Genomic DNA, 19,817 nt, shown 5'->3' with positions numbered 1-19,817 from the left:
TAACCACAGTAACGACTACACCTGTGACACATGTGCAAAACAAGAACTAAAAGTGCATTCTGAGCAAAGTCTCAAGCAAGTGAGACCAGCTACAGACTACACATCAAGTCAACTGCATTACACACATATATTAAGGTAGGCATATTAAGTAATTAGGCACCACTATACAGATGACAAACCCCAAGGCTGAAACTAGTTCCAAAGACAATCAATGAATTCATGGCACAATACTCAAAACAAAGCAAATGACTCAAGAAAATGTGCCAATTTGTCCCCAACCAGACGTCAAGTTATATACAGATGTAGCCAATGTCCCAAGAGCCGGTCTGGTCAGGCTTTCTTGCGTCACCCTTTCTGCTGTGTTCCCAAGCTCCACACCCACCCACAGCATCTTATGAGGGCTGCAGTGACATGGAGAATTGCTGAGAGTGGGGTAGAAACAGATTAAGCAAGTAGGAGTATTTCAGTTTAGGAATACTGATTTCTGGCCAAGATCAGTGCTGCACCATTTGAGGTTAGACTAAAGCTGAACTTGGATACACCTATAAATCAAACCACAAATTAATAAACACAATAAAATCAACATGTCAATGAATAGTACTGATTAGAAAAATGGGAAAAGAAAAATGCAAAGCTCACAGCAGTCAGAAGTTTAAGGAAAATATTATCATAAAATGCTTTTATGATAATATTTTATATAATAATAATAATAATAATAAAATGCTTAGAGAGAAATCAAGCAATGCAAAGGGAGAAAACATTTATATTGTTCATGTAGGAGGCCATGTTTAACCATTCATGCACATATGCCTTAATGGTCTCCATGCATGAGTCTGAAGATTGAGAATAAATAGGTTTTTTTAAAAAAATGCTTATATATCTCACACACCTTAGGATGGATACAACCATCATTTCCAAACTCCCAGTGTTGATATATATTGTTTTTGTCTCTGTAAGAGAAATATTTCTTAAGTTAACCATCATCAAAAACATACAGCATTTTCTATTTACAGCACAACTTACAGCAGAATTCTATGCATGATTTGTCTGGAAATAAATCCCACTACACTCAGTGGGGCTTACTCCCAGGAAAGTGTGCACAGATTGTAGGTTTATAACATATTTACTCAAAAGTTAGTTCCACTGAGTTCAATGATCCTTATTTCCAGGCAGGTTGGTACAGGATTGCAACTTTAGATATCATAACTACATTTAATAAATAATTCCACTCTGGAAAACTTATTCCTTAAATAAATCTCTGTTAGTTTTAGAAAAGGAATGAATTAGCCTGAAATTTCTAAATAGGAGCAATACTTGTTTCACCACTTCCAAACGTGACCTCCTCATAAAGGAGATGCTTTTAAAATTTGTAACTCACCAGAGAGCCATATATCTTTGGACATCAGATACTTTATCCTAAAACTGTAGACAATCCCAGACCAGAGATCCAGAACTGACTTGGCAGATGAGAGCTTCCACACCCTTTTACCCTCATACAAACAATTTCAAAAAATTAACATTTTTCCTCGTTTGGGGTTCATCTTTGACCCACGCTAGAAACAGCACTGCTCCTGTTCCTGAAAGGATTTTGGTAGGGCAAAAGATCAAAAGATGCAAACCAATGAAAGGTAGAAACTCTTCCTTTAATACAACTTGAAGCACGTGCATTAAGCCATGATTCATTCTCTATTGGGTTTCCTTTGATTATTTCTGCAAATGAGAAAGCACTTCTCCACTCAGTGCATAGCTAAGCTAAGGAGTACCACAAGATGTAGTGAATTTTAAATTGTGCTATTGCTGATTATGTTATGTATTTTATGAGAATTGCTTTCAGCATTAATTAGGAATTATGTTTAATACTGCCTTATTTTGTTGTGAATTGCCCTGCGACTGTTTTTGGTAAAGAATGGCTCAGAAATCTCTGAACAAATAAATAAATAATGGCCACCAACTCGGGTGGCTTTGAAAGTGTTTTAGACAAATTCATGGAGCATAAGGCTAACAGCAGCTACTGGACTTGGTGGCTGTGTGCAATCTCCAGAACTAGAGGCAGTTGTTGGGGAGCATGAGTGGCAGGGTCCTATTGTCTCATATTCTGCTTGTAGGCTTCTCATAAGTCACTGAGAATAAGATGCTCCACAATATGGCCCTTTGGTCCTAATAATAAATAATAATAATAATAATTTATTATTTATACCCCGCCCATCTCCCCAGCCACTCTGGGCAGCTTCCAAAAGAATATTAAAATACTGTGATACATCAAACATTAAAAGCTTCCCTAAACAGGGCTGCCTTCAGATGTCTTCTAAAAGTCTGGTAGTTGTTGTTCTCTTTGACATCTGGTGGGAGGGCGTTCCACAGGGAGGGCGCCACTACCGAGAAGGCCCTCTGCCTGGTTCCCTGTAACTTGGCTTCCCGCAGTGAGGGAACTGAACTTATTCTTCTTTGTAACAACAACACCAAAAATATGAACTGAACTCTGATCTGAGTAAATTCTAACAGTCTGAATTTTCATTGACTCAATAAACTTGAGTCTCGTGTCTGTTCTCCATCCAGATAAAAGCTCAGCACTAGAAAACAAAAGTAGGTCCATGCTTTCTCCACTGGAAAAAAAAGTTCCTTATAAAGATTCATAAGGAAGATTTCTCTCAAACTGGGCAATTGTGAGATGATTTCAAGACATTTTGATCACATGATATTGCAGTTGCCAAGAGAGTGATGCGAATCCTCCACAAGATGCACATCACAAGGTGAGAGCGTTTAGCATCAAGAAAATGAGCTTCTGACTTGGTGAATGTCACATGCTTCACATAACCAAGTTCCACATGGGTGACACTGAGAGGTGACTGAACAAAATCACCCTGGGCTGAGAGGGAGGGTAGTTTGAAACCATCCTAAGGTTAAATGGGTATGAGTTTAAGTTTCAGTGGTTCAACAAACAATGGCATGGATCATAAAAAGTATAAATGGGAGGAAGTTCCTGTCGCACAAAAGACCTTCTAGAGTCATGGAGCTCTCCTGAAAAGTGTGGATATGACATGGGGGGGGGGACTGCATGTGGTGGGGTAATTGCCAAAAAAATCCAGTGTAGTATCTTTTGTGGCCAGGGCGGAGCTTGGGGTCCAGGTGGTATGGGCTGTTGTGCCAGCTGTGTCACCTCCTGGACAGATAGCCTGGTCAAAGTTATGCATATTGCAAGAAATTCTTGCAATATGTGACTGCCACTGAAAACGGCTTGAAAACTGCAGTTATTAGGGGGGGAACTGACAGGTTCCTTTGGGAATGGTTGATGGGAACACATCTTGCTAGCGCTAAAAGTGCATCACTGGCTCCAAAGTCTGGTCCGTTTCTCAGCACAACAATAATGTTTTGGTATCTTGTATACTGTATCTGTGTCTGCGTATCTGGAGGAAACATCTCTGACATCAACCAGTCCTTGAAGTGAGGTCATTTTTGGAAGTCTTCCACCAGGTGCCCCCAGAAGATGGCCTTTTTTCTTATTTTTACTTTTATATTGCAGGAGCAATTTAGCCTAGCTCTGCGATTGAGCTGTAAAATGTCCACCAAGAAATCTATCTACACACCCAGACTGCATCTTTAAGATCCATTGTAGGCTATTACATAACACGTGCATTTTTTTATCTCTTTTAAAGGACCAAGAAACAAAAGAAACACAAGAACTACCACAGCATTAAGTAAAATATATGTGTCCTTCTTATCTATTTTCCCCCCTCCTGTCTATTGTTGAAAGAACCTTCAAAGGTGATTTAAAATATGACATTAAAGTAAAGGCTATGCTTTTACATGAATTTAATAATCCAAAAGGAATTAAAGGATGGTGCTAATTTTGAGATAATACAGTTTCACTCGCTGAATTACAAAATCTGTAAGCACATACAGTACTCTGGTAACATTCAGTTTATCTAAATGACTACATGTTTTCACTTTATCTAAATGATTGTATGTAAAAACCAACCCACCCTTGTATCAATACCTTTTCTGCAGACACAGCTTATAGCCTTCAAGAGGTATGCCGTCCTGCATCACAGCTCTGATTGGATGACCAACAGCTAGGCTGCTTTGTACCATAGCTCGACTTAGAATCATTCCAGCCTTTCAATGAATGGGAAAAAAAAGGTTTTGAATAAGTTAAAAGAACCAGAAAATTCAACAATGTGTTACAAATAGAGAGGTCATTATGCCTGGATAGCTCAGGATATTAACAGTTGGAGAAACTGAAACACTATCCACAACTTAGCAGTCAATGAGCCCTGCTCAGAACCAGTGATCTTCTGTACAACAAGGGTGGCATTTTACAGTTCAGTGCAAAATAGAACAGACCCTTGATATCTTCATTTGTCCTTTTCCTCTGCATATTTCACAGTGCAACGATTTAGGGTCCATAACGTGTCACTTGCTATACTTATAACCACAGAGTTTACTTGAAATATGTATGCACAGGAAAAAAGTTCAGTGAACTGCAAAGATTGCAACAAATCTAGAGCCATTGAGTCAATTTAAAGTTTTACCTCAAGTCGAAAAGAATGTTGGTTAAACATCCTTAAAGCCTTTTGTTTATATAGATTTATATACAGAGAGATATATACAGCAATTCTGAAGCAAGTAAAACAGCTGTGGAAGGTGCAAGCTTTCATTGCTTGTTACATTTTAAAGGCTGAAATCCTAACACTTGCTTGGCAGTAAGTCCCATTGAAAACAAGAGGACTTACTTCTGAGTAAAAACAGCTAATTCTGGGTTGCATTACAGATTTTAATATTAGCTATCAAATGCAGGGCAATTGTATGCCATTTTATATGCAACTTATCTTTGGTTCCTGCTTGCAGCCACACCACTGACAGGCAACACTACCACTGACAGTGACCCCCCAAATGGGACATTTGGGGGATTGATCCTAGGCTGGTCCAGCTCCCAGAGGGGGGCGGGAGGCTGTCTTCCTTCTGTCCTTGCTGGTGCAAGAAGGCTTCAGATGGAGTGCTGGCTCTTCTGCCTTGCAGCTCCCACCTTTGTCCAATAATTGCCTTTAATATTGTTACAGTGATGCTCACTCCCTTTCCAAATATGCCAGCAATGAGTTTTTTGATATCTCAAAAGGGAACAGCGTTGTTATGCTACAATTCTGTTCATGGTGGCAGCTGACTGCAGCCAATTCAGCCAACGTATCATAGTTCAGCACAGAGGATATAACCACAATTAACAGATTACTTTGCTCTTGGCTTTGATCATCTATGCCCCCATCAAAGTCAACTCCATTTGTTTTCACAACAAACCGAGGAAGGCCATGGGAGACATGGTGTAATATATGCATGATGATCTTTGTTAGTTGCGCAAGTTTTACTTATTTTTAATATTTAACTCAAAATCCCCAAAAGTAAACTAACAATCAGAACAACAAATCTTTTTGCATATCAAACATCTGAATCCATTAATACAATGGATGCTCTGCCTTTTCACTATGGTACCTTTGTGATCAGCCACATATTAGACAGAGGCCAGTGCGCTATGTCGAATGTCAGCTCTCGGCGGCCATTTCTTCTGGGAGCATCTTTCTTCATCTTTTCCATGTTAACTGACATGAGAAGAACCATCTGGGAATCAGCCTACACCCAGTAACAGAATGAACCATAGAACTTTCATTGATACGTTAGCATGGTAACACTGCAAATTACCAATAGAGAAAATTCTGTGTAACATTTCCTATTACCGTAACCCAAATCAATTATTGTAGCAATCATGAAGAAATAGTATGCTGTTATACTGCCTCCTACATTTTCTTCATTAGGGACAAAAAAAACGTAAGCCCAAAACTTCACTCAAAGTGCAATCCTTTCCATGCCTATTTAGAAGTAGTGGGACTTACTCTCAGGTAAGTATTATAGCATTGTGGTCTAACTATGGGTATGGAATGAAACATGCACCACCAAAACTCGAAAAGGAACTAACTCTGAACAGGTGAAAATGTTATTGGAAGGGATGTTAAGATAACAGCAATGAGCCACCTTGCAGGGTTATAATTGTAATAACTGAGACACTGTATGCTGATCATTTAAACACGCCAAACCTTTTAAATAATACTTAAATATTAATGCTTTTCTGGGCTACTGTTCATATTGGAATGGCATATTCAAAATGCTGTCAAAGACAAAGAGCAAAAGCAGAGTTGGCCAGAAAGATACTCAATTTGCTCTTACCTGTTAGCCAGCTGCTGCAGTACCGAGAAGAGATACCCCATCGTTTTTGTACAATGGGGCCTAATGTTCTGCTAATCCCACACTAAAGGCTGAGGGACTTAAAGCCACACATGTACTTGCCCTCTCCATTCTAAGTTGTGATCAGAGGCAACACAACTGTGTGGAAGATTGTCATAGTTGGAATTAGCGACAGATATCATTAGGATGTGTATAACACCTGCTGTAAGTCCCTGTGTCCTCATAGCAATGCCACTGGCTTTAATCTTATCACATTTGATTTTGTGGTGCAGTGGGGAGGAAATATTGGCCCCTTTGTATTCATTTGAGGTTGGCACCCAGCACTAATACCATGCTGTTCTTCAAGAGATATAATGCGGGATATTACCCAAAAAAAACACAGCCCACCAGATAAAGAAACAACACCACATCTTTCTAACCCAGCTTCAGGTGATTTTATAGTTTCCACAGTGTGTGGAGCAATAGTGTAACAGATACAAGGAATCACAACAGGAACTATATATATATATATATATATATATATATATATATATATATATTCTTTATAACTTTCTTTTCTTATACACATCCCATGTTACTGAACTGGAAAAGCAAGGCAAGCTGTATGTCATAATATGTTTTGCCCATAGAACAAAGACAAACCTTTTGATGAATATACTAAACTTTTAAATAGCACAGTATCTGGCAATATCTATACATTTTTGAGGCCTTCACCAACAGCATAATAAAAATAATAGGTTTGGACAATGGCTGCCAGCTGCAATAAAAGAAAACAAAAAAGTGTTTCCCATCACCCACAACCATAGTAATAATGTTTCCTGCACCACGTTATTACACCATTTTTAAAGTAATTAACTAGGGCTGAGTGGGAAAGGGGATAACAACTTTTGCAAACATTTTCATCACAATGAACAATCACTTTCTTGTTGTTGATTATATCAAAAAGAGGTGAAAGTATTCATCTATTCTGAGTGAGAGCAATGCTTCATTAATTTGGTTTGCCAAATTAGCATGTGCGCAAATGTGAATGAATACAGTACACAGTATTGCCACATCTTCCTCATAACTATGTGATCCCACCCTGGCCCATATTACCCATGAAGAAATAGTGGGGGGGGGGGCGGGGGGAATGGCACCATACAGAACCAGAAAGGAGTAACTGTGGTAGAGATCAAGACTAACACTGCAATCCAAACTCCAATGGCGCAGCAGCGACCACAGTCCTGCCACTCGTACTGGCAGAAAGTGGTGTGTGTGTGTGTGTGTGTGTGTGTGAGAGAGAGAGAGAGAGAGAATTACTGCATCAGCCTAGAGCTGTCAATGGGCAAGTGATGGCTTGGTATCCAGGGATTCCTTGTTCATTTCAGCCCCCAGAATGTCAGGAGCTCATCCTACACCCAAGTAGGACCCTGGCAGAGACACATGCCTGACTGGCATGTTCTCTCCTTCCTGGTCGATCATTCGGGAGCTTCCAAAGCTTTCTTCTGCCCGAACATCACAGCGACCAATGCCAACAGACATCGGCAAACTTAGGGATCTGCAGAGTTTGCGCATCATGCATAACAGAACTCAGTAGCTCAGCATTTGGCTAATCTACGTTTATTTACATATAAACACTCATGGAGCACTGCAACATGGCTCCCTCTCTCTCTAGCATCAGACAGCAAAGAGAGAGAGAAAAGGACAATAGTCCCACTTCACGGAACACAGTAACACAAACTTCCTGTCTCCGTCACTTCCCACTCTGTGGAGTCAAAACATACACTGTCATGTGAAAGACAACAATCCTATGACTGCAATCATGGGGAATGAATCTTCAACAAACACCATGTTCAACAGGAATGGGGAGCTCCATACTTGCAGAGAGGAAAAGGCATCACTTCATGAGAAAAGGCCTAAAGTTGACAGAGTAAGGTGTGACCAATCCACCTCTCCCCCCCGGAAAACAGTACAGAGGGGGTTAGGATTGCAGCATTCTCATAATTTTTGATAAATAAATTTCTCCCCAACACCTCCCTCCTCAAAGTGGGCAAATGACTCATATGGAGACCTGGTCATAACATTTCATTTGAAATACAGTAGAAATTGTGTTTGGGGGGGGGGGTTACATCCCAGGGTTACCATGTAAAGGCAAACTTGTGTAAAGTCAGAATGACTCCCTGGAACAACCCTGGCATGAGAAATCTTACCTTCTGGAGTCAGCACGGAATCTTCTAGGGCCAGGCATGGCCAAACTTGGCCCTCCAGCTATTTTGGGACTACAACTCCCATCATCCCCAGCTAACAGGACCAGTGGTCAGGGATGATGGGAATTGTAGTCCCAAAAATGGCTGGAGGGCCAAGTTTGGCCATGCCTGTCCAGGGCCATCCAAGATCTTGTGAGATCTTGCAAAGGCCTCCAGAACCCACATGTGACCTACATAGAACCCAGAAAGCAAGGTGGAGAGCTTTTAAAAGATCAAAACCTCCAATCCCATCCTCTACACCTCATGAATTACTTATCTGCCAAGCTTTCTCTGTATTTTACTCATTTATCCACAAGTATACATAGAAATAAAATATAAATTATAAAAATCGCAGCATATTTTATGCAAAAAACAACAACCCCAAAACAAAACCCAAGAGATTCACATTTAGCATATTTCACTGTAAACACTGCATGTGGACTTATTTTTGGAATAAAAGTTTCTGATCCTCTGAATCAGCTTTAGCTATCACATTGCAAAAAGTAGTTTGTCATGCAGCAGTTGTTCTGCATTCTAACCCTACCAAAACGGAGTACAGTCTGCACTACAGACTGATATAATAATAATAATAATAATAACAACAACAACAACAACAATAATAATAATAATAAATATTTATACGCCTCCCTCCCCAGCTCAGGGTGGCTAACAAGCAATAATAAAAACAAGTTGAATGAATAGAACTTAAAAACAAGATTAAAATACAATATTAAAATATTGAAACATTAAAATATTAAAATGCAGCCTCATCACAGGAGGAGAAAGAAAAAAGAAGGCGGGGGGCAGGCGGAACAACTCTGTCTTACAGGCCCTGGTCTCATGAAATCAGATCCTGCAGGGCCCTGGTCTCATGAGGCAGAGTGTTCCACCAGGCCGGAGCCAGTGTTGAAAAGGCCCTATATGATGCTGCCTCAGTGCATTGTTTCATAATATCACACCTTAAGCCCAAAACAAATGATTGTGCTAGACCTCTAGGCCAGCTTTCACTACCCAAGGACTGTTCAGATGTTTCAGGCTACTAATCCTATTAGATCCAACATCACACACCCATGTTGACTGGTGCTGATATGAGTTGTAGTTCTAAACATCTGCAGGGCACCAGGTTGAGAAAGGTAAATGTTATGCAAGTTCTCACAGATAGATGGACTGTAGACAGACTGTGTGCTCTACAGAACTTACAATAACATTAATGGAATTTGAAGATGCAAATATGCATTCATACTATTAAACATTTTTCCTCCTTCAATAGAGCAATTTTTTAGAATTGTGATATAATTAAAACTACCCTCTGCTTTTATTAAGAAAGCAATTGCACTGAAACATACTGAACAACAAGGACACTGCTTCTAATGCTGCCGTTCTCAACACAAAATGCCAGCAATATATCCCAGGTCATAGATACATGGCCTAGCTTTCTCAGCAGTGATAAAAGAGCAACAGGCTGTAATTGTCTGGGTTATCTCTATCCCCAGATTTATGAATGTGGATTATATGTCACAAATTTTACTCTACTGGAAAGGTTTTGCCTGTCAATAAAAGATTAAATATAACAGTCAGGGGTTGAGCATTACTATCTATACCTGACAGCAATCTTAATGTGTGAGTATCCAGAACATGAGACTTTTGCCTTTTTAGTGTGTAATCCTCTTAGCATCTTGTACACCTCAGTGAGCTTTAACATTAGGACATTTTTTTAAAAAAAATAAAATACTATTGGTATCTGCCCCTGTGCCTTGAATTTTGCTTTCAAAAATTGCTCTTGAAGGTATCAAATTACTATTCACAGCAAAGGGTTTACTCTCTTGAAACATAGCTGTTGCTGTGTCTTCTAAACACATATTAAGACATCAAAGCTTGACTATATTCAAAACTGGTGTTAATGTTTATGCTACTTAAAATATTTGTTTCTTTGGTTTTACCTCTTGTCTTTTATTTCTCTCTCTCAACACAAATTAACCTTAGTTTTCCCATCCTACTTATACGTATAATCTTATACACTATAATCGTATACAGACTTTTGTATTAAAATGCTACTTTATCTGGAGCGTGCCTATCCAAAACAGCAAAGGTGTACTCGTTTCTGCTACTGAGCCACAATTATGTCAAAAGCAAATCAGAAGCTAGATACACCATGTTTATCCGCAGTAAAAAATGAGCTCATATATCCAAATAGGATAAAAGAGTGGGGTCACATTGGCTATAATTCCAAGAGTAATGGTCTACAACTATACACTTTTGTGTTTGGTTTCTGAAAGTAGAGATTAGAACAAAAGAGGGAGGCGCATCACCTTGATCCCTAAAATCACATTTTAAACAAATTTGCATTCTACCAACAAACAGCAGTACCTTTGATGCCCTGAGAATTGTGCATATTTGAGTGAGAATCTCACAACTAGTTCACCAAGGTGATAGGACAAGGGAGACAGAGCCCAGGTCTGGAATTATACATGGAAGCAGTTAGCAAACAGCACCGGCTGGAACAAGTTGTCTCTTCCCTATGACCTGTCCAGGGTCCTGAAAGATCTATCACAATCACTCTTGCTTTCTGCTTCAGCTTTTTGTCCTTTAGTGCGTTGTTTTTCAACCACTGTGCTGTGGCACCCTGGGGTGCCTTGAATGATGGTCAGGGGTGCCGCAGGCAACACTGGCCTCTGTGCCTCTTTCTTTCCCTCTCTCCACTGATGCCCTCTTGTATATCTGCCTTGGGAAGCTGTTTGTTGCAGCAGCCTTGGCTACAAGCTCCGCAGGCAAGTGGTGCCTCTGTGACTGGCTAGGGGGTGCTGGTTGCTAGGAGCTGAGGTGGCCTTGGAGTACGCAAGCAAGTGGGTGAGGGAGCCCAGCCTGCCAGCCCACCAGCCCTTGCTGTTGGGAATGGACAGACAAGTCTCAGGCCCCTGTGGGGCAGTGTGAGGAGGCACCTCTCTTTGGAGCATGGGGGCAGCTCAGAGACCATGGGCGGTGGCAGCGGCTGCCCAGAGGACTCCCAAGGAGAGGGGAGAGGAGAGGACACTGAGGGAACAGTCCACAACAGAGAGTGTTTTAGAAAGGGTGAGAGGCTGCCAGCTCTGCAGGCAAGGGGTGACATGACTGGGCTCCACAGGAGTGCCGTAGAAGGAATGTGGTTGATCAAGGGAATCATGGACTCAAAAAGGTTGAAAGCATCTGCTTTAGTGGATTACATATTTCCTTCCTTACTGCTCCCCTACCTGTTCCAGGCCACTTTAGTCCTGCTTTATTAATTCATTTATGCATAGACCACCCTCTAACAAGGTTATCAATAAATAAAACAATTCAAAATAAAAACAAAAACAACAAAAGTAGAAAGAAAGCATAAAAACACAGAGAAGAAAAACATGCTAAATATAAGGATTAAGAGGCTTGGAGAGAATACAAAACTTTGGGTGTAATTCAACATTGTGCTAGCTTGCCAGATGGAATAAGCGGGCTTTAACATATTGGATACCCAAAAAAATATATTCAGAATATATTATCTCAAAATTGAACTGCCTTCCATAGGATGCACATTCTAATCTCTTTTGAATCCACAACCCAATTCACATTCTGGATCAATCAGCATTACAGTACAAATGCATCTTATGTGGGGGTTCAGTTCTGGATCGTCCAAGTCCCTTTCACCCCATTCTGCCTCTGCTCCACTCTGTTTCACTGCCCACCCTGCCCCCTTTGCAGCACTAAAAATGACACGTTTGCGCAAGGTTGTGCGCGACTCTAACGCGCACGAGTGGGGAGTCGCCTGTATACCCAAACCCTTGGAGCCACCCACACAACTAGTGAGTGTGGGTGTGGAGAGAGAATCCTCTGTACCTGCAGAAGCTGTGCCCAAGATGGAGAGCTTAAAAGCTCTTTTTGCTCTGAGTAATCCAAGTAGACCAGGTACGATAAGAGCTTTTAAGCTCTCTGCCTTGCTTGTTGGGCAAGGCCTGCTCTCAATGCAGGCTCCGGGAGGCTAAAGATGCTCACGTGAGATCTCACAGGAACTCAGATGCTACAAAAAGAGCTTTTAAGCTCTCCAACTTCCTCAGATTTAACTTGTACATTTTCAGTGAGCCTGCCTTCAACTGCATATAGTTGATAATGTACAGTTTAAAACACACATAAGATGTGGCAATATCCTTTTTTTCATATATATATATATAGAGAGAGAGAGTATATTCCTAGAGGGCTGAAACATTTAATTTGCAGGTCATAGTAAAAAATGGTGCTTTAAAAGAAAAACCCTCACTGCTCACCTTATATTGTATAAAATGGTTGTCTGACTCCACAATTTCTGAGGTTTGACATTCCTGATGGTTTGTGAATTGAATGTTATCTGGAAATCCAGCACAAGCTTCCCAACTGAAATGAGCAATAAAAAATTATTGTCATTGGAGAAGAAGAGCCCTGCTGGATGAGGCCAATGGCCCATCTAGCCCAGGGCCCTCTTCTCTCATGGCCAACCAGATGCCCATGCAAAGTCCGCAAGCAGGACCTGGGAATTGCTCTATAATTCCTTGCAGCCTTCCAAAAGGAAGAGGAGCTGAAATTTTAGTAGTCCAGGATTAAAAGATCTCAACTGGTGAGAATTATTTGTATTTTTAAAAGCCAACAATTAACTGCAAAGACATATGCAATCACGTTGAGTTTGGTCCGAAGGTAGGTCTGCTCATATAGGGACAATCCCAGTTATTATTGTCTCTCTAATGCACGGCAATATTTTATTCCATATAAGGGAAGAGCTGCCAGTCACAGGGAGGGAAAGTTACACTACTGTGGTTGGCTCAGAACCTGCCTACTGCCCCTGACACTGGATGGCTTTGCCCTGACAGCAATTGTATGCACAGGCAATGCACATCTTTCTGTAGATTATATAGACATGCATTACATCCCCTCCCAAGGCACTCTGCAATTTTGGGCATTTGCACTGCTCATAGCCCTTTCATCATAGTGACTAATAATTGTAAGGCCCTAACGTTAACTGCATAATGTGCATTGCTATCAGCCAAATGAGGTGAGGCAGTGGCCAACAGGAAGAGTGGCTTTTTAATGGTGGCACCCTATTTGAGGAATGCCCTCCCCAGAGGCTTCCCTGGGAACAACCTTGACTTTTCATCACCAGGTAAAGTCCTTTTTATTTTCCTCAGGCTTTTTTGTTTCAGTGTATTTAAATTCTTAAGAGTATTTAGTTTCTGAACTTTTAAAAAGGAATGAAGGAATAAAGTGTGTGTGAAATAGTTTTCTTGATCCAAGTTTTTGTGACTATTATTTGATATAAGAAAGTGATCTTTTGGCCATTCACATTTTAGTACATTAAAAACAAATGGCTCAGCTAATTTTAAATCAGCATTCTTTACAGCTCAGTTCTATGCATATTTGTTGTTGTTGTTTAGTTGTTTGGTTGTGTCCGACTCTTCGTGACCCCATGGACCAGAGCACGCCAGGCACTCCTGTCTTCCGCTGCCTCCCGCAGTTTGGTCAAACTCATGTTGGTATTTACTGAGTAAGTGCATATTTACTGAGTTCCATAGTCCTTACTTGCAGCTAAGTGGGCAATAGCACTGCTGCCTTTGCACTATGATGGGGTAGCCAATCAGATGTGGCTGTCCAGATCATTATCTTCCATTATCTCTGACCACTGGCTATGCTGACTGAGGCTGGTGGGAGTTGGAGGTTTGGAAGGCCACAATTTAGCTACTCCTGCACTAAAAAAGGCACAATTCCTTATTCAAATTAGCCACAAATTATTAAGGAGAAAGTGCCATATCTTCACATCTAAATTATCCATATATTTAATGGAAGTTGGAGGTTTGCTGAGTGTACTCCAAAGTAAATAGCAACTAATGTGTTTTGATGCTAAAGCAAACTGTAAGTGTTTGCTTCTAATAGTTATAACAACAGTTGCAACCAACATTGGAATCCCTCCCTCCCCTACAATTTTAGTGCTTCAGAAAACTCATATAAATGTACTTGTCACATCCAGGCAGTAAATCAACTGTGGGATCCAGAAGTGTTTTATAAATAACCGTGGTGCCATTCTTTTCAGCTGCAGCCACTCTGTCAAAGGTCAAACTCAGGACAGGATTTACGGGAGACCTGAAAAATTGAAATATTGTCAAATATGACCTTTGGTGGGGGAGGGAAAATAAACTGCAGTACCAGTCATTATATGTATATGAAGCAGCCAGCACAAAAACTGAAGTTGGTAAAAATGAATTTAGCAACAAGACATTCAAATCTATACCTCTTTCTGTTTGATGCTGAGAAAAATTAGTAATCTCGTAGCTACTGCCCTATTGAAGTTCCAGTGCTTTCATGTTGGGAATTAATTCTCACTACAAGCTAGCTTGTCATCTTTATTAACCTATAGGTTATAAACAGCAAGGAAATTGAATTATTCCTGGAATAGTGAGTCATCTCCAAGCAGAAATAATTGTTGGGGAACAAAGAAAAAAGAACTAAAACCAGCTCCAAGGTGATCATCTACAAAAGAGAAAATACAGTTGCATTTAATGAAGAATAGGGCACATGCTCACACTGGTGATTTTCTTAAACTATGAAGCTAAAATGGAGAAATGGGGGGGGGGTCTCCTTTCAGCAGAAACCAGGTAATAAGGGAGACAGAATTCCTCCTAGAGCAGTGCAGATTCTCTTTCTCTCCTCAGTTCTACACCTTCATCATTTCTGAGGACCAACAGGCTGAGCATAGTGTGTGGTGCAAATTATGAGGTTTAGTTATGTCAGAGAAGATCCAATGTGGTTCTGACTCGCAGTTTTCCAATAGGGCAAAAATGCTCTAAATTGCATTAAAAACCTCACAAGACAAGCATCAACTGGTGAGTAGTCAAAAATGTGAAACAATTGTAAGAAATTGTTTGGTGAGGGGTCTGTAAAAGTAGTTGACTGATAGTCTTCTTGGAAGAAAGGGAAAGGCATTTTCTGTCACTGGGAGAAGCTGGCTGGAGTAGGGCCACTGAGACTGGCACAACCCAAATCCCTAACAGAGCATTTAGATTATTGGACGTGACAAACTTTGAAGGAAGGAATAAAGGTAGACTATAAGAACAATCAACTAAGATTATCTCTGAGCAGATGTCAAATCCCTAGTCAAACATCCTGTCATGCACCATAGTAAGTGATGTAATATTTGGCAAAATAAGTCTGGAGAGTTTGTGAATATGCTCATAGATTCATCAATTCTCCACTTAAACTGCTGAAAGCTTTTGATGACTATGACAAATAAAAGGACTTTTCCTTAGAGAAACCAAGAGGTGAGCTACCTTCCATGGAAGGTATGAATTAACAAAGTATGAATTGGCTGACTAGGCAGAGTCAAGGCAGCAGCCTTCCAAAAAGGACAACAGCATCATGATGAGGCCAGAATTCCCTGTTATCATAATGTCAGCTTGCCTGTCATGCAACCGTGGACAGAGTAAACAGAGAAAGAGGCTTGGAGGATTGAACAACAAGAGTCAGGAAAACTGTAAGAACTTTCACAACAGAGACATTTTTGAATGAAGAACTTTGTGGTACCCCAAGGAGAAGGTGGAAGCTTCTACTATCCTCTTACTTTTACTTCACAAAGGACAGAAAAGTACAGGGTGGGTTCAGCACCTCTCACCTGTGCACCCCCCCTTTTTTTTGCTAAAACTTCAGACATCCTATTCTATACTTTTATACAATTGAGACAGTACTAGGTTTTAACAGATCTGCCAGGTTAACTTGTACTTTTGGGTGGTAGCCTAAGATTGTGGGAGAGGTTCGGCCTGTATCATTACTAGCACAACTGTATGACATCTGAGAGACCAACAGACAAGTGTACAGATTTGGCAAATGCAACTAGCAAAATGGCGCCAATCAGTTTCATAATTATTAAAGGGATGTGCTGCATGTAGCAGTAGAGTTTGCCTCACGTCACAAAGTGTTCATAGGCTACACCACCAGCTACATCTGAATGCATACGTATTAATAGCAATAGTGGATTGGATGGAACGTCTTCAGGCTTAACGTCCAGTAATTCTAGCAAATAGCAAATAATTGCTCAGGCTACTAAAATGCTGTCTGCTGTGAATGTTTGTGGCTATGATAAATGTTAACTATGCTGTCTGTGTGTTTGTATCACACTTCCTATAGAATACTATTTGGAGATGTCCGTGATTACAGAACATGGCCAGTAGGAAAAGCTTATTTGCTGAAAAGAGGGTAGAAGTTGTGCCTGCTTCTCAATGAGAGGTGTGTGTGTGCTCACATATAAGCAACGCACACATGTAAGCAACATACACACGTGTGTGCACGTGCACACAGAGCTAAGTGGCTTTTTAAAACATATGTTGGACTTTATATAATATTTTACAATATTTGGCCATGGCAAAATAATGGGACCATCCCTTGTAGGAATGAAATTAAGACTCAAGAATCCAAAACAACCCCCACCCCCAAAATTCCTGATGGCGACAGAAGGCAGAAAACTGAGACCCCGTTTCAATGAAGCTATGTCCTTTACAGGAGTGTTTTGAAATACTTCCTGCAGTGTTAACATAGGACAAAAGCATTCTCATTGAAAAGAAGAGGACAGGCCTGTTTGAAACTATGTAAAATGGAGATAGAAATACAAAGTTTCAAAAGCAAGCTCCTGTGTTGAGAAATTGGTGCTAGAACATATGTGACATCCCCCCCCCCAAACTAGATAATCTCCACAGAGATGAAATGACACATGTGAAGCAGCCTTTATGCCAAGATCAAAGAAAGAGTGAAGGAAAGTGCTTTTTAATAGGGTGATGTAATAATCAGAGTTATTGATTATGATCAAATAATAAAATTCATGATATTTTTTCTTAAGATTGCATATCCATAGGGTTAAAGCTGGGGTGAAAATAAAAATCTATAATACCTATTTTTCTACACTTCATGTGAGTTTGTACATTTGCTGCATTTGACAGCACCCTGTGTACAGTTATACTGTACATTTCTTCCTTATTTTGTCTAAATGGTTCTTTCATACTGCAATGCCAATTTTCAATAAAGCAGCAATGCATCTTGTAGTTCTAGGTCCAATTTGTGAAGCAGCCTTGTGGACATGACTTCAAGTTAATTTTGGCAAAAAGAGTCCACTATATATTATAATTTCAACCTCAGGTATTACTATTCAGGAGATGACTTGCCGGCAAACAACATTTCTGAAAAGACTCTCTATTCTCACAAGGGGAAACAGACACGCCTTCAGAGAAGAACTGCTGTTCTAAATCTGTGTCAACACAATTACAAGGATGTAAACTGTACATAAGATACTTTATAAACTTAATAGTGAGCCAGATTCCAGTTTGGTACAAAGAGAATTAAATTACTCAAGTACAAGCCATGTTACTCCTTTTATAATTGAAAAATAATTCATTGTGAAATAAATAAATATTTTAACATGATCAGCATGAAGACAAATGTAGTTGTTGTTCTGAACTATATAAATTTATGAAGATTATAATCATTCCATTCTGCTCAGTTTTTGGAGTGCACTTAAGACTTCTGCTCTCAAATTGTTCTACTGTGCCTGTGCTTACATCAAGTTAAACTCACTGCTGCTCATAAAATGTCAAACAATAGATAAGTAAACAACCTTTTACAATCAATCAACTATTGAAACAATGAATCATTTGCATGTTTACAAAACATAATGCCAAGAAATAATTCGAACATATAAAAACAAGGAAAAAAACTATCTTAAAAGTATGATGAAAATAACATACTCCCCCCCCCCCCCGCATTAACACAAATATTTTGTTCTTTTGGAGGATTCATTTCCAAAGAATTAGAGCTGCTGTTTCGGTTCACAATTTTTTTTGACAGGGCTCAGTATTAATATTTCTTAATCAAAATAACATGATTAACAGTGCTATAATAAATCACTACAAGTGAACTGTATATAAGAATTCAGATAAGAAAAACAAGAGAAAAGGAACATTTTAAATAGAATAAATTGTTAAAACTTAGAAGTTTTATTTCCCCTTTCACAGCCACATTGATCCTTGACAATATCTTTATAAGACAATTTAAATTTGAGAAGACATGCCAGTTTCATGGTTACCATAATTACTTTGCAAGTAATCATTGAAGATACATTATGTGAGAATGGCTATAATTTGTGAGCAAATCTTAAGGTATGCAGGTAGGGTCTAGTCAGAATATTGTTTATGGACATAAAGGATGTCATTATAGAAATGAACCCTTACCAACTTCTGTATATCATATAGCATATATAAGCTACATGCTCTAGTTGCAGTATTCTACGGGAAATTGAATTTGGCAGTAAAGTTAAGGCTCAGGTATTAATTTTTCTTTGTTTTAAAAACAGTGTGAGGTGGAAGAAAATAGCTGTATAATATTCATCTGAAGTGCTTAGTATTGTATTTTTAACACATTGTATATATACTTACAGCCTTCTCACTTTTCATATTAGTCATAAAAATAATTTCCCAGATCTTGAATATTACTGAGGCTACAATTCCATGCACACCTACATAGGAGTAAGCCCCATTAAACATTGTGGAACTTACCATGGCACAAACAAGCATCGGGTTGTGCTATGATTGTACCGATTAAAACAAAGGAAAGGGCAATTATATTGGGCTTTACAAATTTCTTATCTCTTTATAAATTTACATAAAGTGCCTGGTATTTTTTATTCAAAAATGTAAACAAAGCCAGTTGTAGAAAATGAAAAAGCAACGTAAAAACGTGGAAATATTTTTGGGTTCATGGGTGTGGGTGTATATCCATAACATAAATAAATAAAAGAAATCGTACATTAAAGGTATAGCACATCAAGTATCCTTGGCTTGCAGTTCAATAAATAAATACAGATATATCTTACTAAAACACTTCTGCCACACACATAAAGAAGTAACTTTTTACTGTGCTAGTGAAAAAATAATTCACTTCATGTCTATTGCAAGACAAACTCTGAAATACATTAATTTTTGCTTCTGGAAGTAACAATAATTGTGTGGATTTTTTAAAAGCTCATTTCCTGAAATGCTACAAATAAATTAACTATTGAATGGACTTGGTGCCTCCCATTTTTAACTATAGTTGGTCAGACTTTACAAGTTTTACCAATTTATTTTTCATTCTACCATCACTGGTGCTCAAAAGGTTAAGACTTTATTTGTGAAAACATAGAGCAGTAGTAGGGAATCATGTTGTCTACAGCTTCATAAATCTTGCTTAAGATCCTTTTCAATTACCATCCATTTCTCCTTTAAAAAGGGACAAAAAAATAGTGGAGTGGAAACAGGTCAGGGCAGTCTGTGACAATGACAGTGTGATGGGCTTGGACCCCCTGTGGTGTTTCCATCT

The 19,817-nt window shown here is 39.4% G+C and overlaps 1 protein-coding gene across 9 annotated transcripts in view; it reads right to left on the bottom strand.

Moving 5' to 3' along the window:
* DCDC1 (doublecortin domain containing 1) overlaps window positions 1-19,817 on the bottom strand; it is a 246,362-nt gene that overhangs the window by 116,777 nt on the left and 109,768 nt on the right. For all 9 annotated transcript variants that reach the window (XR_014505400.1, XM_083415302.1, XM_083415304.1 and 6 more), the window contains exons 13-17: window positions 14,439-14,564; window positions 12,725-12,830; window positions 5,482-5,619; window positions 3,995-4,113; window positions 890-950 (exon numbers count right to left, since the gene is read on the bottom strand). Coding sequence is in view for 8 of the 9 variants with exons in the window: in XM_083415302.1 (XP_083271428.1) it covers window positions 890-950; window positions 3,995-4,113; window positions 5,482-5,619; window positions 12,725-12,830; window positions 14,439-14,564 (550 nt within the window). In the remaining variant the exon portion in view is untranslated. The remainder of the gene's footprint in view (window positions 1-889; window positions 951-3,994; window positions 4,114-5,481; window positions 5,620-12,724; window positions 12,831-14,438; window positions 14,565-19,817) is intronic.

The sequence above is a fragment of the Podarcis tiliguerta genome (genome assembly GCF_965153285.1).
Source record: "Podarcis tiliguerta genome assembly, chromosome: 1".
In the NCBI taxonomy this organism is placed as follows: domain Eukaryota; kingdom Metazoa; phylum Chordata; class Lepidosauria; order Squamata; family Lacertidae; genus Podarcis; species Podarcis tiliguerta.
This window is presented reverse-complemented; position numbering and strand designations above follow the sequence as displayed.